This window comes from Entelurus aequoreus, linkage group LG17 (genome assembly GCF_033978785.1).
Source record: "Entelurus aequoreus isolate RoL-2023_Sb linkage group LG17, RoL_Eaeq_v1.1, whole genome shotgun sequence".
NCBI lineage: Eukaryota > Metazoa > Chordata > Actinopteri > Syngnathiformes > Syngnathidae > Entelurus > Entelurus aequoreus.
Genome location: NC_084747.1, coordinates 38,872,641 through 38,896,192, shown reverse-complemented (window position 1 = coordinate 38,896,192; position 23,552 = coordinate 38,872,641). Strand labels below are relative to the sequence as shown.

Sequence of the window (23,552 nt, the reverse complement as noted above, 5' to 3'; positions counted from 1 at the left end):
ATTCTTCATGTTAATTGGCCATTTTTCTGAATTGAAATAAATATGTTTCTACTTATTCTTATTCAAATTCAAATTCGGCACCATTTGGAGTGCAGCCAATTCAATTTGAATTTCAATTATTTAAATCAATTCCAAATTCTTAATTTTACACAGGCCTAGTTGAAAATGTTTAATTTTTCTAGGAACTAATGCGTGAACAAAATGTTTTTGTTTCCAGGTTACACAGCTGTGATGCCATGGCAGGGTATCCCTCTCGAAGAAGCCCTACCTGTCTGTCAAAAGGGAGACATGTTTACAGTAGATGAGATTAAGCTGGTGGAAAAGCAGACAATCCCTCCAGACTTCTTGACTGAGGCTGAACTTATCACTCTAATGGAGAAACATGGCGTTGGTAATACCTGTGTTTTGTAAATGTTAGTTTTATTAGCACAATTAGTTTAATACTGGCTTGTCAGTCTGTCTAACCCTTCAATTTCAATGTATTTAGGATATCCCTTTGAAATTCAGTATCCTTAACTACAATACAACATCACAAGCAATAGAATACAAATTCAACATCAGAAACAAGAACAACTTTTTTGCAAGTGGGAACATTTATTTGAATTAAAGATAATAACAAAAGAAGTAATCGACTTTTAAAGAGCAGGATTATTATTTCAATCATATAGGGCTTTGAATTTAAATGACCCACGGCCTAATTCTTTATCAATTTTAAGGATTGTAAACAATGGATAAGTCATACAATATAGAATGTCTGATAAAATAAGAAGCTGTATACAGAACCACAGTGGTTTTAAGTACGGTCAAATGTGTAAGTAAATAAATTAAAAAAGAACAAAACCCAGTGTAAGTGAAACCTTGATTTAGGATTAAGCCAATTACCAGCCTTCCATCCATCCATCCATCTTCTTCCGCTTATCCGAGGTCTGGTCGCGGGGGCAGCAGCCTAAGCAGGGAAGCCCAGACTTCCCTCTCCCCAGCCACTTCGTCCAGCTCTTCCCGGGGGATCCCGAGGCGTTCCCAGGCCAGCCGGGAGACATACTCTTCCCAACGTGTCCTGGGTCTTCCCCGTGGCCTCCTACCAGTCGGACGTGCCCTAAATACCTCCCTAGGGAAGCGTTCGGGTTGCATCCTGACCAGATGCCCGAACCACCTCATCTGGCTCCTCTCGATGTGATGACCAGCCTTGTAGTAGTGTATTCTGAATGGACATCTCAGGACAAATCTGTGTAAATAATTATATAGAATGTTGAGAGGTTTAAGGATAGAGTCAGTAGTGTTTTGGTAAACAACCATCAGTATAATCAAGTATGAGAAGTAACATTTGTGAAATGAGTACCTGTGTTTTGTAAATGTTGTTCTCATCTAGCACAATGTGTTTAATGCTGGCTTGTCAGAATGTTTAATAATGTTCCCCTCTACTACCTAATTAGACAAACAAGCAAACATGTTATACAATAATAATTGATCGGGTTTATATACAGTATATATCAGACCTGGGCATTCTGAGGCCCGCGGGCCACATCCGGCCCTTTGTGCGTCCCTGTCCAGCCCGCGAGAGGCCTATCATAAATTACAAAATAAATTTAAAAAAGTATCTATGTCGAGTGTGCAATACAACGGTGCTGCTTTTGTTTTGAAAAGCATTATTTGTTTACTTCCGTGTGGACGTATGCGCGTGATTGTGAGTGAACGTGAACAACTGCAATCACAAATTACAAAATAAAGTTGAAAAAACATCTATGTCGTGAGCGCAATACAACTGTGCTGCTTTTATTTTGAAAAGTGTTATTTATGGGCGTATGTCCGTGTGTAACCTGTGAGTGAAGGTGCACAGCGACAAGTGATGCACGGTTTACACCCGAGACGCTAAAAAGAGAAAAGTTGATGACGAATGGCGTGTTTTCAACAAGACATGGACTGCCAAGCAACGTTCCCTCTAAGGTGCGCGCCTGCGCAATTGCGCACTGCTCAAGCGTCCTCTGCGCACAGCAAATATATGCTGCGCACCAAATCAAATCCCATCTGAATTCTAAACAAAATAAACACATTTATTCTGTGTAATTTTGCAATACAACTTTGAGTGACAGTGACAACAAGCGGCCCTAACGGTGTTTGTCAACACCGTTCAATTGAACACTGTTTAATTATTGTAACGTCTATCGAGATGCTTCAAGGCCAGGAATTATATAGATCACTTTATTGAGCAAAACTGTTTATATTCGGCCATAACCACACCAAAAACATGAGTAAAACACTTCTATCTCGAAAAACTAGTAATTTTCTGCCATACAAACCAGGCCAAAACCAACTTGTCATTTGTCACCAACCCGCATACCACTAAACCACTGGTGCTTTTATGGCCACACACAAAGTCGGACAACTCAAACACCACACAAAGTTACACTATGACTCCTCAGTCATACGTGTGCTTATTTTACTGTCATTTATTATTAATGTTAATTTATTTATATTAATCATGGAATGCTGTTACTAGAGAAAGTTACAGGAATGCACACTTCATCCTATGCTTACATTTCATTGTGCAACATGAGGATGTTTAAGGGGAACTAAATGTGAACTCTGAAAGGGGTACAAATTATTTCCAAAGCAGTGCTTTTGGTATAAAGTTAAGTTAGGTTAAATGAAATTATTATTATTATTATTGATTATTATTATTATTATTGTTATTATTTATCTTACGGTATATATCAAAAATAATATTGAGCAAAATTTAATTGAAATATTGTCGATGTGGCCCTCCAGCAGTGCTCGGGTTGCTCATGCGGCCCCCGGTAAAAATTAATTGCCCACCCCTGGTATATATAGTGATTTACGGAAAGAACTGAGAACCCATCATTCATTCAGTCCACATTCACACTCGACGGTGGTAAGCTACATTTTAAGGCACAGCTCCCCTGACAGAAACTTTGCTGCCAATTTGTGCCTACGGCCTCTCCAACCACCTCCAAACGTTTATTTATATTCATAGACCAGTGTGAGCGACACAGAGCAAGATGGGTGAAGTTTCTTGCCCAATGGCAATGACTTGGATGGCGGAAGCTGGATTCGTACCAGGAACCCTCAAGTTTCTTTATGGCCATCTGAGCACGCATCCCCTCACTTTATCACTTAATGTTTTTTAAGTAATAACATATAAATACTGAAATTGCCTTAGTATATTTTCATACTGCTCTCACCTTATTATAACCAGGAAGGCTTTGAATAAAATTGTGGAGAAAAGCAGTTTCCATACACACAAATTAAAGTTGATTGTTTTTCTGCTCTTGCAGGCACTGATGCTAGCATCCCTGTCCACATTAACAACATCTGCCAAAGGAACTATGTGACAGTAGAGAATGGACGCAAGTTAAAGCCAACCAACCTGGGCATAGTCCTTGTGCACGGCTACTACAAGATTGGTATCTTTCCTCATTTATTGCATGTTTAGGACTTTATCTTGATTAAGTGTTTCTACTTGCGCCCAGTGTTGTGGTTTGTGTAACGGAACAAACATTTAAACGCAACCCCTTTGTTTTTTCTTCCATTTTTCATGAGTTGAACTCAAAGATCTAAAACTGTTGCTATATACCGTATTTTTCGGATTATAAATCGCATTTTTTTTCATAGTTTGGCCGGGGGGTGATTTATACTCTGGAGCGATTTATGTGTGAAATTATTAACACATTACCGTAAAATATCAAATAATATTATTTATCTTCAGTGACAACCGAAACCATCCTGTTCCGGATTCAGAAAGGCTGGAATAATTGGAACTGCAACTGACGATGACTCTGACGTAAGCGACGTACCGATAGAAGAAGAAGCGGCACATTGTCTACCTTTGGAGTTGGCAGAGTTATTTAGAAGCGACACCGAGGAAGAAGATTTTATCGGATTTAGCGATTAAGAGTGACAGATTGTTTGGTAAACGTATAGCATGTTCTTTGTTATAGTTATTTGAATGACTCTTACGTTATGTTATGTTGACATTCCAGGCACGTTCTCAGTTCTTATTTATGCGTCATATAACGTACACTTATTCAGCCTGCTGTTCACTATTCTTTTTATTTATTTTAAATTGCCTTTCAAATGTCTATTCTTGGTGTTGGATTTTATCAAATACATTTCCCCAAAAAATGCGACTTATACTCTAGTCCGACTTATATGTTTTTTTCCTTCTTTATTATGCATTTTCGGCCGGTGCGATTTATACTCCGGAGCGATTTATAATCCGAAAAATACAAGACCTATTCCTCTCAAATATTGTTCAAAAATCTCTCTAAGTCTGTGTTAGTGAGCACTTCTTCTTTGCCAAGATAATCCATCCCACCTCACAGGTGTGGCATATCAAGATGCTGATTAAACCGCATGGGTATTGCACAAGTGCGCCTTAGGCTGCCCACAGTAAAAGGCCACTTTGAAATGTGCAGTTTTGCTTTAATGGGGTCTGGGGGTGTCAGAAAAGCGTCAGTATCTTCTGTGACCACCATTTGCCTCACGCAGTGCAACACATCTCCTTATAGAGTTGATCAGGTTGTTAATTGTGGCCTGTTGAATGTTGGTCCACTCCTCTTCAATGGCTGCGCGAAGTTGCTGATATTGGCAGGAACTGGAACATGCTGTCATATACGCAAACATCATCTCAAACATGCTCAATGGGTGACATGTCCGATGAGTATGCAGGTATACTGGCCATGAAAGAACTGGGATGTTTTCAGCTTTCAGGAATTGTTTTTCCATCTTTGCAACACGGGGCCGTGCATTGTCATGCTGCAGCATGAAGTGATGGTCTCGGGTGAAAGGCACAACAATGGGCCTCGGTGTCTTGTCACGGTATCTGTGCATTCATAAGGCCATCAATAAAACCCACATGCGTTAGTTGTCCATAACAAACGCCTGCCCATACCATAACCCCACCCCCACATCAGCAAACCGCTTTTCCACACAACGCCACACACACTGTCTGCCACCTGCCCTGAACAGTGAAAACCGGGATTCATCCGTGAAGAGAACACCTCCCCACCGTGCTAGACGCCATCGAATGTGAGCATTTTCCCACTCAAGTCGGTTACGACGACAAACAGCAGTCAGGTCGAGACTCCGATGAGGATGACAAGCATGCAGATGAACTTCCCTGAGATGGTTTCTCACAGTTTGTGCAGAAATTTTGTTGGTAATGCAAACCAATTGTTGCAGCAGCACTCCGGGTGGCTGATTTCAGACGATCATAGAGGTGCACCTGCTGAATGTGTGGGTCCTGGGCTGTTGTGATTACACGTGGTGTGCTGTTGTGAGGCCAGTTGGATGTACTGCCAAATTTACTGAAACGCCTTTGGAGACGGCTTATGGTAGAGAAATGAACATTCAATTCACAGGCAACAGCTCTGGTTGACATTCCTGCAGTCAGCATTCCAACTGCACGCTCCCTCAAAATGTGCAACATCTGTGGCATTGTGCTGTGTTATGATATGATATGATGATGAGTTCAACTCAGGAAAAATGGGAGTAAAAACAAAAGTGTTGCATTTGTATTTTTGTTCAGTGTATATATATATATATATTAGGGCTGTGAATCTTTGGGTGTCCCACAATTCGATTCAATATCGATTCTTGGGGTCACAAATTGATTCAAAATCGATTTATTTTCAATTCAACACGATTCTCGATTCAAAAACTATTTTTTCCCGATTCAAAACAATTCTCTATTCATTCAATACATAGGATTTCAGCAGGATCTACCCCAGTCTGCTGACATGCAAGCAGAGTAGTAGATTTTTGTAAAAAGCTTTTATAATTGTAAAGGACAATGTTTTATCAACTGATTGCAATAATGTAAATTTGTTTTAACTATTAAATGAACCAAAAATATGACTTATTTTATCTTTGTGAAAATATTGGACACAGTGTGTTGTCAAGCTTATGAGATGCGATGCAAGTGTAAGCCACTGTGACACTATTGTTCTTTTTTTTAATTTTTATAAATGTCTAATGATAATGTCAATGAGGGATTTTTAATCACTGCTATGTTGAAATTGTAACTAATATTGATACTGTTGTTGATAATATTCATTTTTGTTTCACTACTTTTGGTTTGTTCTGTGTCGTGTTTGTGTCTCCTCTCAATTGCTCTGTTTATTGCAGTTCTGAGTGTTGCTGGGTCGGGTTTGGTTTTGGAATTGGATTGCACTGTTATGGTATTGCTGTGTATTGTTTTGTTGGATTGATTCATTTAAAAAAAAAAAAAAAGTTTTTTTTAAATAACAATCAAAAAATCTATTTTTTTAAAATTAAAATCGATTCTGAATCGCACAACGTGAGAATCGCGATTCGAATTCGAATCGATTTTTTCCCACACCCCTAATATATATATATATATATATATATATATATATATATATATATATATATATATATATATATATATATATATATATATATATATATATATATATATATATACTGTGTATATATATATATATACACTGTGTATATATATATATGTGTATATATATATATATATATATATATATATATATACTGTGTATATATATATATATACACTGTGTATATATATATATATGTGTATATATATATATATATACTGTGTGTGTATATATATATATATATATATATATATATATATATGTATATATATATATATATATACTGTGTGTGTATATATATACATATATATGTATACATACATATATATATATATATACATACAATATATATATATACATACATATATATATATATATATACATACATATATATATATATATATATATATATACAATTTTATATATATATATATATATATATATATATATATATATATATATATATATATATATATATATATATATATATATATATATATATATGTGTGTGTGTGTGTGTGTGTGTGTGTGTGTGTGTGTGTGTGTGTGTGTGTGTGTGTGTGTGTGTATAGGCAATTAGGCCGCAATAATTGAGGGCACATCTTAACATGTATAATTAAACCTTAATTAAGCAAAAATATGATTTATTTGATTAATAGATCGGGATATTCGATAGAATACTCGATTACTAAAATATTCGATAGCTGCAGCTCTACATTCAATGACAGCTAACACTAGCCATCCAAATTGGTATTATTAGCTAACAACACCTAAAGCGAATGTGTGTGCATGTGTTACGTACGTATGTCATTACGTTGGAAAAATCTGTAAGAGGGGGGGCATATACTGTGTAAAATACATTAGAAAGTTGGCGCCCTCTAGGCATTTTGCAAAGAGCTTGTTGAAGTAAACACAGTCTCATTGGACTATAACCTGCGGAGGCACTTTCTGACAAAACATCCAAATTTCGATGTTCAGTTCCTGAATACCTGGGCTCTTGAAACTCCGGCCCTCTTCATTATGTAGTTGAATAGACCTGCCATAGACCAAACCATACTTGTGAACGCACTTCACCCTGTGTGTGGTGGACAACGAGGAAATGTTGTGTTGCTGGGGTCTCTCTCTTGCTATGAGAAGTTTATATACAATGTTGGAACTCAGGACTGCAATTGGCATGTAAATGTCAGCAATAAAGTTTAAAAGGACCGCCAGACTCTGTTAGGATGCGATAATATAATCTGCTGCCACCCCCCTTAATTGGTTGAATTCATTAATTATATGATTTGAAACTTTAACTTTGAAGATTTTCATTGTGTCTATTTTTTCAGATGCAGAACTGGTACTCCCCACCATCCGCAGTGCTGTTGAAAAGCAACTTAATTTAATTGCACTAGGAAAGGCCAACTTCCAGCAAGTACTCCAGCATACATTGGACATTTTCAAGAGGAAGTTTCACTATTTTGTGGACTGTGTCTCTGGTACGTTTGCAAAAATTCTGGATTAATAGGCCTTACATGGTCAGTATTTGGGGGGCAAATCACTAATTAGATAGTGAGTTTAAATGAACTTTAAATGGTCATGTGATCAAGATAATCAGTTGAAATACTTTTTTGATTATTTTATCATTAGAAAATACTTTAACTTGTACTTTTATGCAGAAAACACTTTATTTATCAGTAACATGCCTGGCAGGTCTTAAAGACTTCAAGAACTAGATTAATTTTTAAGTAATACTACTATGATCAACTGAAATTATAGCCCTTGGCCCCTATGAACTCAGAAGAAAGGTATGTGTTATGCTGTTTTCCTCAATAAGCACAAAGCATAGATATAGAAGCTGAAATAAGTCAGTATTTTTAAAGTACCGGTACATAATATGATAAAATAATAACTGACTTGTTTAATAAATGCCAGAATGTTCTCAAAGAAGACACTTTAATTACGTAACATGCCGCGGAGAACCGGTGGACAGAAACCTCTTAACGATGCATTTTGAATTTTTTATTTTTTTTGTATGCACAATGAAATTAATACAGCGTAAAAATAGTGTGTATGTAGGCAGTAGACAAAAATAATAAATAGATCACATGACTTAAAGACAGCATTAATTCATTCAAATCATCCAAAACATCATTATTCATGCTTTATTTAGTGATGTAAGAATTTTCCAAATACAAAAATTTAGACCAGCAATTAAGAATAATTCACTGCGTTGTTTGTATTAACATTAAATAGTCAAACAGTTCACCAAAATAGCGATATTTTTGTATGTCTCTGATTATTATAATCATCACAAGTGTAAATTAAACATATTAAAACACCAAATAGCAGTGTAAATTTGTAGTTATCTGTTAGATCTGGGGCTTGACAGTCATTAGCGCTACTTTATTATTAGCATGTCGCATTATTTTATTCTACTATATTTGCATCGCCACATAGCTACTAAGTCTAATTTATTGTGTGTTAAACATACTTGGCCAATAAAGCTAATTTTGATTTAGATTCTAAACCGAAAGGGACAAGCGGTAGAAAATGGATAGATGGAAGACAAGCTGAAATGAGCTCAATTGCTTCGTAGTGTATATGTGTATAGTGTATATATAGTATAGTGTATAGAAGAAACATCATTATTTGAAAAATCTGACTAATTTAGTGCATGGAAACATACTGACTGTAAAAAGTGACAATGTCAGACAAAGGGGCACGAATCTTCAATGTTAACTTATAAACTAGTAAAAAAAATATTTATGTATCTGTATGCATGTTCAAAATAAACTCAAACCATATCATGCACTGTCATTTGTGCCTATAGAAATGTTTACATTTCAACCTACAATAATTCCACTTCCAACCACAAACATGTTGCAGTGAATTGTAAATGTTTATTTATGTTTTACACACACACACACACACACACACACACACACACACACACACACACACACACACACACACACACACACACACACACACACACACACACACACACACACACACACACACACACATCAACTAGAGGGGGGGGGGTCGCCCACATCTGCAGTCCTCTCCAAGGTTTCTCATTGTCATCCCACTGGGTTGAGTTTTTCCTTGCCTTGATGTGGGATCTGAACCGAGGATGTTGTTGTGGCTTGTGCAGTGCTTTGAGACACTTGTGATTTAGGGCTATATAAATAAACATTGATTGATTGATTGATGAACTAAGGTTGTAGTCCAAAAAACATACAAAATTGCCACTAAATAAAAAAGTAGAAGTTACACACAAGTTACTCAATACTTCAGAAGTTTTTTCATGGAATATTTTCTTAGTCTTATTCAAGTAATTATTTGGATGACTAGTTTTTACTTGAATCGTATTACTGTGAAGTAAAGGTACTCTTACTTGAGTAAAACTTTTGGCTACTCTACCCAGCTATGCAGCACAGTTAGTAACCTCAGTGTTACACTTCATCAGGATGTATCTCTTGATTCCCTTTTGAAGTGACAAGCACAGCATTTCTTAACTTGCAAAATCTAAACATAAAATAAAAGATACAATCATAACCCATGCATTTGTGACTTCCGGCCTGGAATATATACAACTATCTGCTTTTGGCTGCCAAAGAAAATGTGTAAAGGCCCTCTTGTGAAGTCCAAAATGCGGCTGTATGTGTTGTAACCAGGAGAAGAGATCATATGTCTCTTAGACTAGCTTCACTGCACTCATGTCCTTATAAATTTGTAATTTATTTAAAGTATTCCTTCTTACATATAAACCTCCTTACATATAAATCACTAAATAGCCAGGCACCATTGTACCTTAAAACACAGCTATTAACCTTTCCATTTTTCCCAGGAAATCACGTTTTTTGTCTCTTTCCTGGCGTCTTCCTGGTCCTATTTTTCCCCCAGGTTTGCCTACCATGAAAAAAAAATATTGCTAGTACTGCTGCTACTACAGCAATTGGGTCAGCTCACCTTTAGCTTCGGCAACACTCTGAGGTGGGCTCTTGGGTGGGTTCCCGGCGAGACGCATGCTACGTAATTAAATCAAATCAACAGTGCAAGATGGACATGAAGACGATGGGAAAGACATATCTGCCAAAAATCAATGACCTTGTTTAAAAACTTTGACAAATAGAAGACTTACTATCATTACCTAAAGAAAAGCAGGCCTGTCACACATCCTCAAGCTTTTTGACGGAGTGTTTAACATCGAGCAATAAATGAGGTAGGCCAGCTTTAATAATGTCTCACACGTAAGCACCGTGAAATCGAACCTTTCTATTTGCTGTTTTGTTTTATTTTCACAACAGCAGCGGGAAAAAAATCGCTGTTGCTTAAGCAGGTTGATGTCACAGATGCGTGAATTACTTAGAATACTGTAATGATTATTTAATTGCTTAAGTTGTTATTTTTGAAAGGGTACAAAACGTTTAGGTTTTATTCATATGACATTGATGCCTGTCTGCTCTGATCTGCAGGTATGGATCAATTGATGGAAGTCTCTTTTTCGCCAATTGCTGCTGCAGGAAAACCATTATCTCGTTGTGGCAAGTGCCACCGGTTCATGAAATTAATACAGGTAAGCACAATCAACTTCCACTTAAATAACATTCTAAATTTGTTGTGTTTTTAAAAAACTGTTTTAAAACATTCTACCTTTACACAACCCATATAATATATATACATGTAGTTTTGTCTGGTGTGACTTTATCACAATTCCTTTAAAGATACCAATAGACAGCTGAGTGTGAATTAGATGTGAAACACACGATATGCATAAATCTATTAAAATTATGTGTCGCGGCAAAACTTTTGAATTTCCATCTCAATACAATTGAGATGATAAATGACTTGATGGAATTTTCTCATAAATAATTTGATGAATAAAATGATTGAATATGTACCAATTATGTTTGAATTTGAAATAGATTTAGCTCTTATCTAGATTGTTTTGTGTTCAGAATGAATTAATCATTTCTATTCAAGGAAGCTCTTCAGTGTGAAGTACCTACAAAGCCCAGGGAAAGAAAACAGATATGAGTCACAGTCATGGACAAAAAATACATTACTGATTTTGTATTATACATCACATGACACTTTTGAATACAAAATGTGATAAACTTATAAAGTATGGGAAATCATTCTAAAAAAAACACCATAAACAAAGTTCATCTAAGTGCTATTTGCCATTATTTTAGAAAACAGCTACTGTTTTTTACTCCACAAAAATACAATTGCAATTTCCTAAATTCATTCCTTGAAGTGATTAGCAGATTATGTTTGCATTTATATATTTACTACAATTAAGCTCTTAAAATTTCACGCTCCAAATGTCACGTGACTAGTTATGTTTAGACCACCATATTGGCAAGGGAAGCAGCAGCTAAAATGAATGGCCTTCAGTTGACTTCCCATTTTAATCCCACAGATATAGAACAATACAACACAAAACTTAATTGGTCTGCTCCTCCTACTTACAGCACACACACACACATATAGGACTTCGAGGGATTGTCCTGCGGGGAGGTATGGCGGGGGGCTGCAGTCCTCCTGACTTGTCCCCTGCTCGTCCATCCCTCAATTTTAACTGCATGTTAGACAATTAAGGTTTAGGGGGCTCGGCATGGTAGGGACCCATGTTGGCCTTGATTTCCCCCAATTTTAATCGCATTATTAGTCTCCACCCTCATACATATTTCCCTCACGCTACAATACACACATCAATAGGGACTGGAGGTTGGCAGTAATGGCTGACCTCCTAATTTTAACTATACAGTAGACACTCTGTGGGCCTTATACACTGCCACATCACATACACGGGTGGCTCCTCAGTCGGTGCAGGCTCCAGGTACTGTGGTCTGGTGGCCTGTCATTCCCGTGCTGAGACCTCGCTAAGGGTGTGAGGTTTTTAATTGTTTTAAATTTAATTTAATTTTTTAATGGAGGTGGATTGGGTGGTCAATTGTCTTCACTTCCAGTTTGTGTGGGTTGCGCAGGTTTTGCTTCCTGTTGAGCGGGGTCCGTGCCCGTCTGTTCCGGCCTCGCGCTGTGGGGCCTGTGTCGGTCGCTTGATGCGGAGGCAGCGCTGTCCTTTTGTTTGGTGTGGGTGCTGTGTCTTGGTTGTTTGGGCGATGTTGTGTTTGTGCGGGTTCGGATTGGGGAGTGGAGTCTTTTAGTTGGGGAGGTGTTGATGTCTCTTTTTTGCGTGTTGTCGTTTGGGAGGACTTGTGTGCTGGCACTGGCTGGTCTCCATGGTCCTGTTGGCATGTGGTTGTTGGTCACGTTTTTTTTGGTCACTTTGATTGGATCGAGTGGTGCTGGTTGTCAGGTGTATTGCAGCAGTTATTTCTGCGTGCACGTGGTTGTTGCCGGGGCTGGCGAACTTGCCGGCTTCGTTCTGTTGTTGTGTTGGTTGGTTTGTCGGGTGTCGGCCTGGGCCTGCGCTTGTGCTCTGCCGCGCCGTCCTTCACGCCGTCCTTCACGCCGTCCTTCACGCCGTCCTTTAGGGCTGGGCGATATGGCCTTTTTTTAATATCGCGATATTTTAAGGCCATATCGCGATACACGATATATATCTCGATATTTTGCCTTAGCCTTGAATGAACACTTGATGCATATAATCACAGCAGTATGATGATTCTATGTGTCTACATTAAAACATTCTTCTTCATACTGCATTAATATATGCTACTTTAAAACTTTCATGCAGAGAAGGAAATCACAACAAAAAAATCACAATTTTTTCATACGGTGTTGATCTGGAAATGTTTGCCTCTGCATTTTGATGGTGTGGGCGTGTGGCACCGAACGGAGATGTTGACATGCGGAGTAAGCACTGTTCATTCTCTAGCAGGTGACTTTTCAAATGATGCTACATATTAGCAGTAATGCTACTTTTTATAGCAACGCTTTTGCCCCAAACTTGACAAATTACGGTTGTCTGTTCGACACTTGAAGCCAAACCACCGGCAGACGATGGACCCCCTGCTGTTTTTTTGGGGAATTATTCCTTCATTTGTTACTAGATTCTCACCTTCTTTCTCTCGTTAGCTAACGTTAGCCATGCTGCTACCTCTTTGCTCCGCGAGGGCATATACGTATGTGACGTATGTCGTGACAGTATGTGATGTATGTAGAAGCTGCGCTTGCTGTCTGTGAGGAGGAGAGACAGGAAAGAGCGAGGAGAGCCTGTAGTGCAATGCCAGCAGCTAAAAGCAACTGCGTGAGAACGCATACTCGAATATCATGATATAGTCATTTTCTATATCGCACAGAGACAAACCTGCGATATATCGCGCATATCGATATATCGCACATATCGATATATCGCCCAGCCGTCGTCTGGGTGCAGGGTTGTCCCTAGTATTTTGTGTAACTTACTGACAGTTTTGGCTAGCACTTCAGCCTTAGTTAGCTATGACCAAGGCTAAAGTGTCTGCTGTACTTTGTCTGGACAAAAGAATATTGCACCTGGATAGGATTCACATTCAAAATGTACACGCTAACATGTCCTCACATGTGTTTGAATAAAACCTTTGTTATGCAAGTCAAACATATAAAATGGCATTATCTGCCTAAATAGATGTTTACCTTGTTGCATTTCTTAAATATGCAGGGTAATTTCTGGTAATGTTGTATCATTAATGTATTTTATATTATGCAATGCCAGCTCTGTTTGACAGTGCAAACATTTCACCACAATGTCTGTCTTTTTCACTTTTGAAGGATTGCAAAACCTCTCATCTTCTTGGAGCTCTTTGCCGTCTTTCCACTTTGACGTTATTTTTCTGAGCCATCGCTCTCTATCCACACTCCACTAGTCCCGTCGACCTTCCCATACACACAGGCCAAATCACCGGCAGCGGAAGCTAGATCACCATGAGATCACACTGCTCTCGTGTGCGCTGGACTGAGGCGGTCCCCCCAAAAAAGATTGACCCCCCAAACTACGTCTCCAACACAACAATATATTATATTACTTGTATTATTTTATTAGATAATCTTAAATACAGAAAGGTAACAAAAACAGACATACATAAACAAAAAAAGAGGAAAAAACAAAATAACTAAATTATATATATATATATATATATATATATATATATATATATATATATATATATATATATATATATATATATATATACAGTATATATGTGTACATGTGTATATGTATGTATATATGTATGTATGTATGTATATATATATATATATGTGTGTGTGTGTCTATATATGTATATGTATATATATATGTGTATGTATATATATGTATATATATATATGTGTATGTATATATATATGTATATATATATATATATATATATATATATATATATATATATGTGTATGTATATATGTATGTATATATATATATATATATGTATATATGTGTGCATGTAAATGTGTATATATATATATGTGTGTATGCATATGTGTATATATATATATATATATATATATATATATATATATATATATATATATACAGTATATATATATATATACTGTATATATATATATATATATATATATATATATATATATATATATATATATATATATATATATATATATATATATATATATATATAAAATCCATTTTGTAATCCAATTTTAAAGTGGCCATTAATTTGAATGTGAGTTTGAAATGTTTGTCAAAATGGCTGCACTATGGGAGTCATATTACTGTCAAAATTCTATAGGTGTTTTAACTGTACCGTAACTGTACCAATGAATATGTGAAATTTCACTACTTTTTGTTTATACTTTGTGATATTACTAATTCTATAGAAAATGTTTGTCCTTGCAGGCCAAACCTAGTCGACTCCACTGCTCCCACTGTGATGAAACATATAGTCTTCCCCAGAATGGAGCCATCAAGTTGTACAAGGAGCTTCGCTGTCCACTGGATGACTTTGAGCTAGTGCTTTGGACCTCTGGGGCCCGAGGCAAAAGTTATCCATTGTGCCCCTACTGTTTCAGCAAACCGCCTTTCAGGGACATGAGAAAAAGTGAGAACTTCCTTTTACTAAAGTACTAAAAGTGTTTTATTTTACTAAATAGTAAGTATAGGATAGACTTTTAATCATCCCACAATGGCGAAATTACATTGTTGCAGTGCAGGGTTTTACATATAGTAACAGAAGTAAAGCGTAATGGAAAACCAAAAAAATTGTAATGAATACTACATATTGTTCACTAATATGTATAAATAGAAAATAAAGTACAACAAAAAAACACTAACATCTGTATTGCACACCACGAAAAAACATCACTATAAGTGTCCTGGAAAGTCTTATGGCTGTGGGCAGAAGGGACCTGCAGTAGCGCTTCCTCTTGCACTGTGGATGTAACAGTCTAATGCTAAAGGAGCTACTTTGGGCCTCCACAGAACAATTTCAGCCTTGATCGAAACACCGTTTGTGATCGATAATTTTATTTGTATCTTTCGTATTTGTATTATTTGTATCCCCCCAGTATTGTGGGTCTTCTCATAATCAGCATTTTCTGCATATTCATGAAGACAGCCACGCTGAATGGATTGGGCTCCTTATTTTGCTCACCTAAAGGAGAACTGCACTTCGTTCACAATCATTATGAAAGACATGACGTAGGATGGAATATTTTTTAATGCATTCTAACTTGTAAATAAACGTAAAAATAGTCTGCTATTAACGGACCCAATGGGAGGTCCTCTATTTCGCCCATGAAATCCAAAATATAAGCATTCAAAAACCGCCTACAATACTCAATTTACATTTCGTGATTTGAATATTAACCAAGTATTAGCATAGCAATGAAGAGGTCCACTTTTTCTCTGATCTTCCTCTAGGGCAGGACTATTCAATTAGCAGTGTGAGTTCAGTTAAAAACATTTGGATGAAAGGAACATTTTTATATTAGATACCCAAAACTGTCTTATTTTTTTCAGAATTTTAGCTCTCAGGAAATATGACCCTCAAAACAATTTACTTGAATAGCCCTGATCTTGGGTTTAGGTTCTGTACCAAAAGTCTAAGAAGGCGCAGAATGTTTGGACAACAAAGTGATAAAGTTTGAGATATTTTGTCTTTAATAACTGTAATTAAATCAAATTTATAACATGTTGTTTTGTCCTGCCTGTTTTTCCTAGATGTAGGATGCAATGAATGTACCCATCCTTCCTGCCTGCACTCTCTCAATGCTTTGGGTATTGGACAGTGTGTGGAGTGTGACAGTGGAGTTTTGGTACTGGATCCAACCTCTGGGCCGAAATGGAAGATGTCCTGTAATAGGTGCAATGTAGTTGTTAATTTCTTTGAAAATGCACATCGCGTACAGGTAAGATAATCGCTATTTATCATTTTCTTTCCTCTATGACTTCGTATTACATGCAACGTGAAAACAATTATAACAATACGCTTAACGGACTATTTTTCTAGCAGTTACAAAGCACTACAGGAAAATAACAAATTACACCATGGTAATGGCATCAGTTTGATTTATTTTGCACATGCTTGACATTGCATACAATGAAAGAACATCACGTTTACACTAGCACAAGGAAAATAATCTTTAAGAAACAAAGTTTATTTAATCATAAGCATTCTCTAAATCTTAGCAATTGCTACAGTAATAGTCTATTCACTTCCTGTGTTTATGTTCCCAGATTATCATTATCTATGAGTACACCCATCACATTCTTGCAAGTACATAATGTTTTTTTATGGGACAATGATGAAGAAATGACACTTGAATACAATGTAAAGTATTCAGTGTTTATAAGGTGCATGCACTAGTGTCTGCCGCTAGACGAAATGAAACCAAGTAAATAACTTACATGATATAATGTTGCACATTGATGTACATGCGAGACAGCTGTAATTGACAGTCAGAAAAGCCAATCAAAACCTACATTGCCTCCGATCTGTGGGAAATGTTTTACAAAGTTGAATATTTCATTGTGGCAAATATAGATATTTATTTGTTGATGGGGAAACTGCATTTTTGGGGAATTTTACCCATCATTCACAATCCTGATATGAGAGAAGAACACACGTCTTTCTCCTTTATGTGCGTTTTAAATAGGGAAAACTGCTATTAGGAGGTGGCTAACAATGCAGGTAATGAAGAGTCTATTCTATAAATCCCTCCAAAAAAACATCCATAAACTACCAGCAATGGACCATTTACAAGCTGTGACCTGCATTTAACCAAAGCTAGAGCCAACATTTTTATTGTTGGAGCTAACGCAGACTACTTTTCTGGCAGTAACACAGCACCAATACAATACGATAGGGCAACAATCTCTATTGACTGAGAATCAACAACAATCATATGAACTGCTACGATTACACAACCAAATTATCTCTAAAAGCACGTTTTAATGTTTTGTTTGTACACGGCTAGATTGACGGTGTACAGTATATAGCTATGATATCAAGCATTAACTGCTCCATGTATAAGTATCAATATCATGATGACATTTGACAGTCTGCTCCAGTTGGGGCGTCTTTTCCAGGTGATTTGGGTCGGTGAACAAAAAGTTTCTACCACTGACGCTTGTTAACATAAACAATTCTTCATTCGTTGTAAATAATTGTTTATATGTATGTATGGATACACGCATAAACAGATATAGACTTGCATATACAGATAAACAGAGCCTTTCAATGTGACACTGTGTGCCACTCAGTGCAACAGAAGCACTCAATGTTCACGCTCATCACTTTCATAGACATTAATCAGGTCTGCATAGCTGTTTTCTTAGCTCTGGCTAAGGCCTTCGATTCAGTACATCCTCTTAAAGGGGTCCTATGATTTATTTTAATTTTTCCATTCAAAACACTTCCTTGTGGTCTACTTAAGATGTAATAGTGGTTCTTTGGTCAAAATGTTTGCATACATTTTGCCTTACAGACCATCTTCAAACCGCTTTCTGACCGTCTCTTCAGGCTGCGCCATTTTGGGTGGTCTTGATCACGTGGCTCCACTTCCACAGCGTCTTCTCTCTATCATCCATGATGTCGTTTTTAGTGCTTCCATATCGAGTCTACTGACAGATATGAGTTAGAACTATATTCTACTTTGTATTAGAATTGGCAACAGCGGAGGATGCATGTGCATGTCCGAGCCAATCTGCCCCACAACAAGACAATAGAGAAAAAAGAAGGAACTTATTGACGACAACGTCAGACTACAATGGCGGACTCGCGCAAAACTTTTCAGGTAAAACTTTATCATATATGGAGATATCTGCTGACAAGACCAATTTGAAAAACGTAACAAATTGGTAAAATTACAAAAGGCTCGTTTGAAAGAAGTATGAAGGCAAGATTATGTTATAAACTTCTCCGCCATGCCTCCATGGCTTGATTTAAAATTTTTGGGATTTATACATATTCTTAATAAGGAAAAACAGGTACAAATGGACAAGAAAAATTGGTGTTTCACAAAAGGTCAGTAATAATAATTACAATAAAAATAATAAATAATAATACTTTAGTATTAGCTTGTCCAAGATTTGTCTGAACTGCTTTGCCAGCTCTCTCAATAACCGTGTACAACAAGTAAAGTCTGAAAATGTTGTGTCTGATCCGCATAACATTTCTGAAGGTGTGCCCCAATGACCCATATTGGGCCCAAGGTTATTCTGCATCTACATAAATGATGTGGCCAAAACTATCGGCACCTCCAGGATACATCTTTATACTGACAATACCATAATCTACTCTGTTGGTCCTTCAGTCTTCTCTGCAGCCTCTACCCTCCAATTCAACCTCACTTCTATTGAGAAATCTTTCCTTGACCTTAATCTATTCAAAGAAGACCAAATGCATGTTATTTGATCGTATCACTTGCCCTTCCAAGATTACCTGTGCTGACGGCTCAGAATTCGAGTTTGTCAGCTCCTGCAAATACTTGGGTCTCTAGTCGCTCACTTTCCTTCAAAACTCACATCAATAACCTGCAGCCCAATGATAATGCCGGATTAGGGTTCCTTTACTGTAATAAATGTGTCTATAAGACTCTATTAGGAAAATCATCTCAATACCTTGCTTTTGCATCTTTCCCATAATAATTACCACCTGAGATCCAGTGACATTATTACCCTCTGTTCCAAAAGACTGCACTGTCCTTGGAAAAGAATCCTTTAGTTATGCTGCAGCAAGCGACAATCCTTCAAACTTTCAACTCTTCCATTATTTTACTTGTTCAAACAGAAAATACAACTGACCTTATCTGATTGTTGCACAGGTTTATTCCCCTTCTGGTAGTTATTTAGGCTGATTTTGACGTCTTTGTCTTTTCTTATTGGTTATAGTGTTTGTCGTAATCATGCTTATTGTTTTCGGCCTCTTGCCAGGTCATCATTGTTAATAAGAAACTGTTCTTAGTTGATCTTTCCTGGTAAAATAAAGGTGAAATAAATAAATACATGCCAAGCCATGTAATTTACACCACCAAGTCATGCAGATTTTGTAACCCCTGCTGCAATCTTTACTCTTCAGGTCGTGTCTGCTTAGCTTCTATAACCAGTAGCTCATCCTCTGTATATTCAGGCTATAAAATATAAGTGTCATTATGCGTAGCTTTGCGACATGACCCCAAGGTGCAGCAGAAGAGAGGCAGATGGTGAGTAAAATATTATTACTTAATATTTACACTCACAAGGGAGTAGGAGAACAGAACAACAGAAGGCGAGTGCATAAGATAACTTATTTTGGACTGGGAATAACACGTGTACATTGAGCAAGCAGCAGAGCAGAGACAGCACACTAGGCAAGGATCCAACACTGTCTGAACAATTGAAATAGGAGACTGATTGGCAACCGGGTACAGGTGTTTCCCGGTTGCAAATCACTGACAGGTGTGGGAGCTAGCACTCAGTGTACATACAGGGGAAGTGCAACTACAAAATAAGAGTACTGGACAGGAACTTAAGTCTTGCAAGGCTATTTTTAATTTTAATAACTTTTATTCATAATTAGCCTATCTTGGCTTGTTGTGGATCTGAGATAGTTCTTAACTAGTTTCAGTTTGCTAGACACCCCTTCTCCACCTGCAATAGCCACAGGTAATGTTATGATATGAAAGTCAATGTAAAACTGTCCCAAATTCTAAATAGTCTTTTTACTTTGTTGTTGTCAGCTATTGTGGGGTCTATATTGCTATGAAAATAAACATTAACAAATATTTGAACAATTTAATTTTTTTGCATATAGACTACTAAAATGTCACACAAATAACACATTTTACAAGACCACATTTAACACTTAATGATAACGCAACTGACCTGTGTCAGATGCTCATAATTAGTTATTATGAGGATCTGGTAATTATTCAGTAATTATAATCACTGAGTAGAACTCGAATGCGTCATAATACAATTCAATGCAGCCTCTGAATATGTGCGTACTGGAGCGCTGTCCGACTAATATATGTCACACCGATGCTTTACAATAAACTGGCAACTTGTCAAGAGTGTAGTGCAGCTACGTAGATGACAGCTTACATAACCTCCAGAGTCCAGCGTGCACCCTGTCAATAATGTTACAGACATTAAATGAATGAACAAGTAGGCTAATTGTTTCAACCCTCTGTAGTTTTAATCTCTAATCAACAAGTTTTTGATGTCCTGGGCCACTGCTCTGCTCCTCCTACTCCAGGCCTTGCTATTTGCGGGGCATCCTCCTGAGCTGCTGGAGTACGCGTGCACTTATTTAATGCCAATGACGAAAAAAAATAGGAAGAAGGTTCAGCGGTGTGGGCCAAAACATTTTTTAAGAAAGGGCCTAAGGTTTTTTTTTAATTATTAAAATTTGAAATTTGAATGAATTGTGGCTTTATATTCAGATTAATTCGTATAAATATATATTAGTTCAGTGTATGCATAATCATTTTGTCATTGAAACTGCTGGGGGATGTGTGTGGGCCCTAACGGGTTGAGGGCCCTTAGAATGGTCATCTTTTTTTTCCCCTATACGACGGCCCTGGTCTTACCTGCACAAAACTGTGTAACTACAAATGTTAGGGTTAGAAAAAGTCATCCAAGTGACAAACCGGCCTACTTTTGGACACCAAAATCTTCCAAAGTGATGAAAGTAGTGAGATTATGTGTCAAATGTCCCCATTTACAAGTCTGCATGGCGGCCACCTTGGAAAATGGGCAGCCATCTTGAATGTGTCATCTACAAAATGGATATATTGATGTCAGAATCAGCTTTATAGTTTTCCCTGCCAAAAACCTGGTGGTCTTCATGTCAGTACATCTGAGCATGAACATCTCATGTACCCTGTGTTATTTTTTTCCACATAGGTTGCTGAAGATGTTTGCAATGCATGTGATGCTTCCCTGGTAATGGTAGACTTCAGTAAGGCCTGCAACCCACTTCCTTCGGATGAGACCCAACACACCGGCTGTATTTTTTGTGATCCAATCTTCCAAGATCTTGTAGAAATTAAACATGCTACTATGAGGCACCCAATGCACCGAGGTAAAGGTGCAAGAAGAGGACGCGGGCGAGGAAGGGGACGCCGTGGACCCCCTAGAAAACCCAAAGACAAAATGGATGAATTGGCAGCATACTTTGTATAGTATATTACTTTTGCGGAGCTCTCTATTTGCTATGGCTCTTAGTACACATTCTATACTGTAAGTCCATGTTATACAGTATATTTTGATGAATGTTTTTTGTTTGGTTAGTTAATTATATAGTTCAGTATTTCTCTGTTTTGTTTTGTTATCTGTACGTTCTTGTGTACTGCCATTGTCAGGTCATTGCAACATGAACATGCAGACATGTCAATGATCCAATTAAATAGAACAAGCGTCATTAATCTTCAGCTGTCAGAGTCCATGTTATATATGCTGTATAATAAATTTGATGTAAATGGTACATTGGGGTAAATAATACCTGTGTGAAGTTGGCCCCCCACCTTGTCCAAATCTCCCCAAACTAGTCCCAATCGTTTGTGCTCTTTACGGTTTTAGCGCCCCAAATCACACCATGTTCTATTCGTTTGTGGTGCAAACATTCCTGGTCAAACTATTATCATTTTTAATGTATTAACATTTCAATATTCATGCCCAGCCCCCAACTTGTCAAAACCTCCCTAAACCAAGCCCAATCATTTGTGCTGCAAAAAAAACATTTGTCTAACTATTATAGTTTTTGAGTAATTAACCTTTTAGTCTTTTATCTAAATAGCGTGTTTTTAATCATAAATACACCACAACTATGTCAAAATCTCCCTAAACGTGTCTCATTTGTTTATGCTTTGTTTGTGCTGCAAACATGTTTGGCCTATATGATAATTTTTAGGTTATAAATATTTTGTGATTCACCTGTGTGGAGGCCCTTGTCCAAATGTCCCCAAACTTGTCCCAATCGTTTGTGCTTCGTTTGTCTGCAAACATTTTCGTTTGCACCTTTACAGTTTTTAAGTTTAGTCATTAACGTTTTATGTTATTAATGTGTAATTAACATGTTTTTAATCATTACTATGCCCCAACTATGTCAAAATCTCCCCAAATGTGTCTTTGTTTGTGCTTCATTAGTGCTTGTTTTTGCTGCAAGCATGTTTGATCTATTACAATTTTTAAGTTACTAACGAATTTTGATTCATAACCATCCCCCCACCTTGTCAAATTCCCTCCAAACCAGTCCCAAACGTTTGTGCTTTGTTTGTGCTGCAAACATTTCTGATCTAACTAGGAAACCCAAAACCAGTGAAGTTGGCACGTTGTGTAATTCGTAAATAAAAGCAGAATACAATGATTTGCAAATCCTTTTCAACTTATATTCAATTGAATAGACATCAAAGACAATATGTTTAATGTTGGAACTGAGAAACTTAATATTTTTTTTGTAAATAATCATTAACTTAGAATTGAATGGCAGCAACAGATTGCAAAAAAAGTTGGTACACGGGTTTACCACTGTGTTACATGGCCTTTCCTTTAAACAATGCTCAGTAAACGTTTGAGAACTGAGAAGACCAACTTTTGAAGCTTTTCAGGTGGAATTATTTCCCATTCTTGCTTGATGTACAGCTTAAGTTGTTCAACAGTCCGGGGTCTCTGTTGTGGTATTTTAGGCTTCACATTGCGCCACACATTTTCAATGGGAGACAGGCCTGGACTACAGGAAGGCCAATCTAGTACCTGCACTCTATTACTACGAAGCCATGCTGTAACAC

General features: G+C 37.1%; 2 protein-coding genes across 2 annotated transcripts in view; one reads left to right on the top strand and one right to left on the bottom strand.

Annotated features, from left to right (window-relative positions):
- Positions 1-22,262, top strand: part of top3b (DNA topoisomerase III beta) — a 99,102-nt gene extending 76,840 nt beyond the window's left edge. The window contains exons 12-18 of the mRNA XM_062025690.1: positions 218-391; positions 3,294-3,422; positions 7,715-7,864; positions 10,850-10,950; positions 15,181-15,382; positions 16,504-16,691; positions 21,670-22,262. Of these exons, the coding sequence (XP_061881674.1) occupies positions 218-391; positions 3,294-3,422; positions 7,715-7,864; positions 10,850-10,950; positions 15,181-15,382; positions 16,504-16,691; positions 21,670-21,948 (1,223 nt within the window). The 3' untranslated portion in view covers positions 21,949-22,262. The remainder of the gene's footprint in view (positions 1-217; positions 392-3,293; positions 3,423-7,714; positions 7,865-10,849; positions 10,951-15,180; positions 15,383-16,503; positions 16,692-21,669) is intronic.
- il17a/f2 (interleukin 17a/f2) overlaps positions 1-23,552 on the bottom strand; it is a 410,073-nt gene that overhangs the window by 65,296 nt on the left and 321,225 nt on the right. The gene's annotated exons all lie outside the window — the stretch shown is intronic.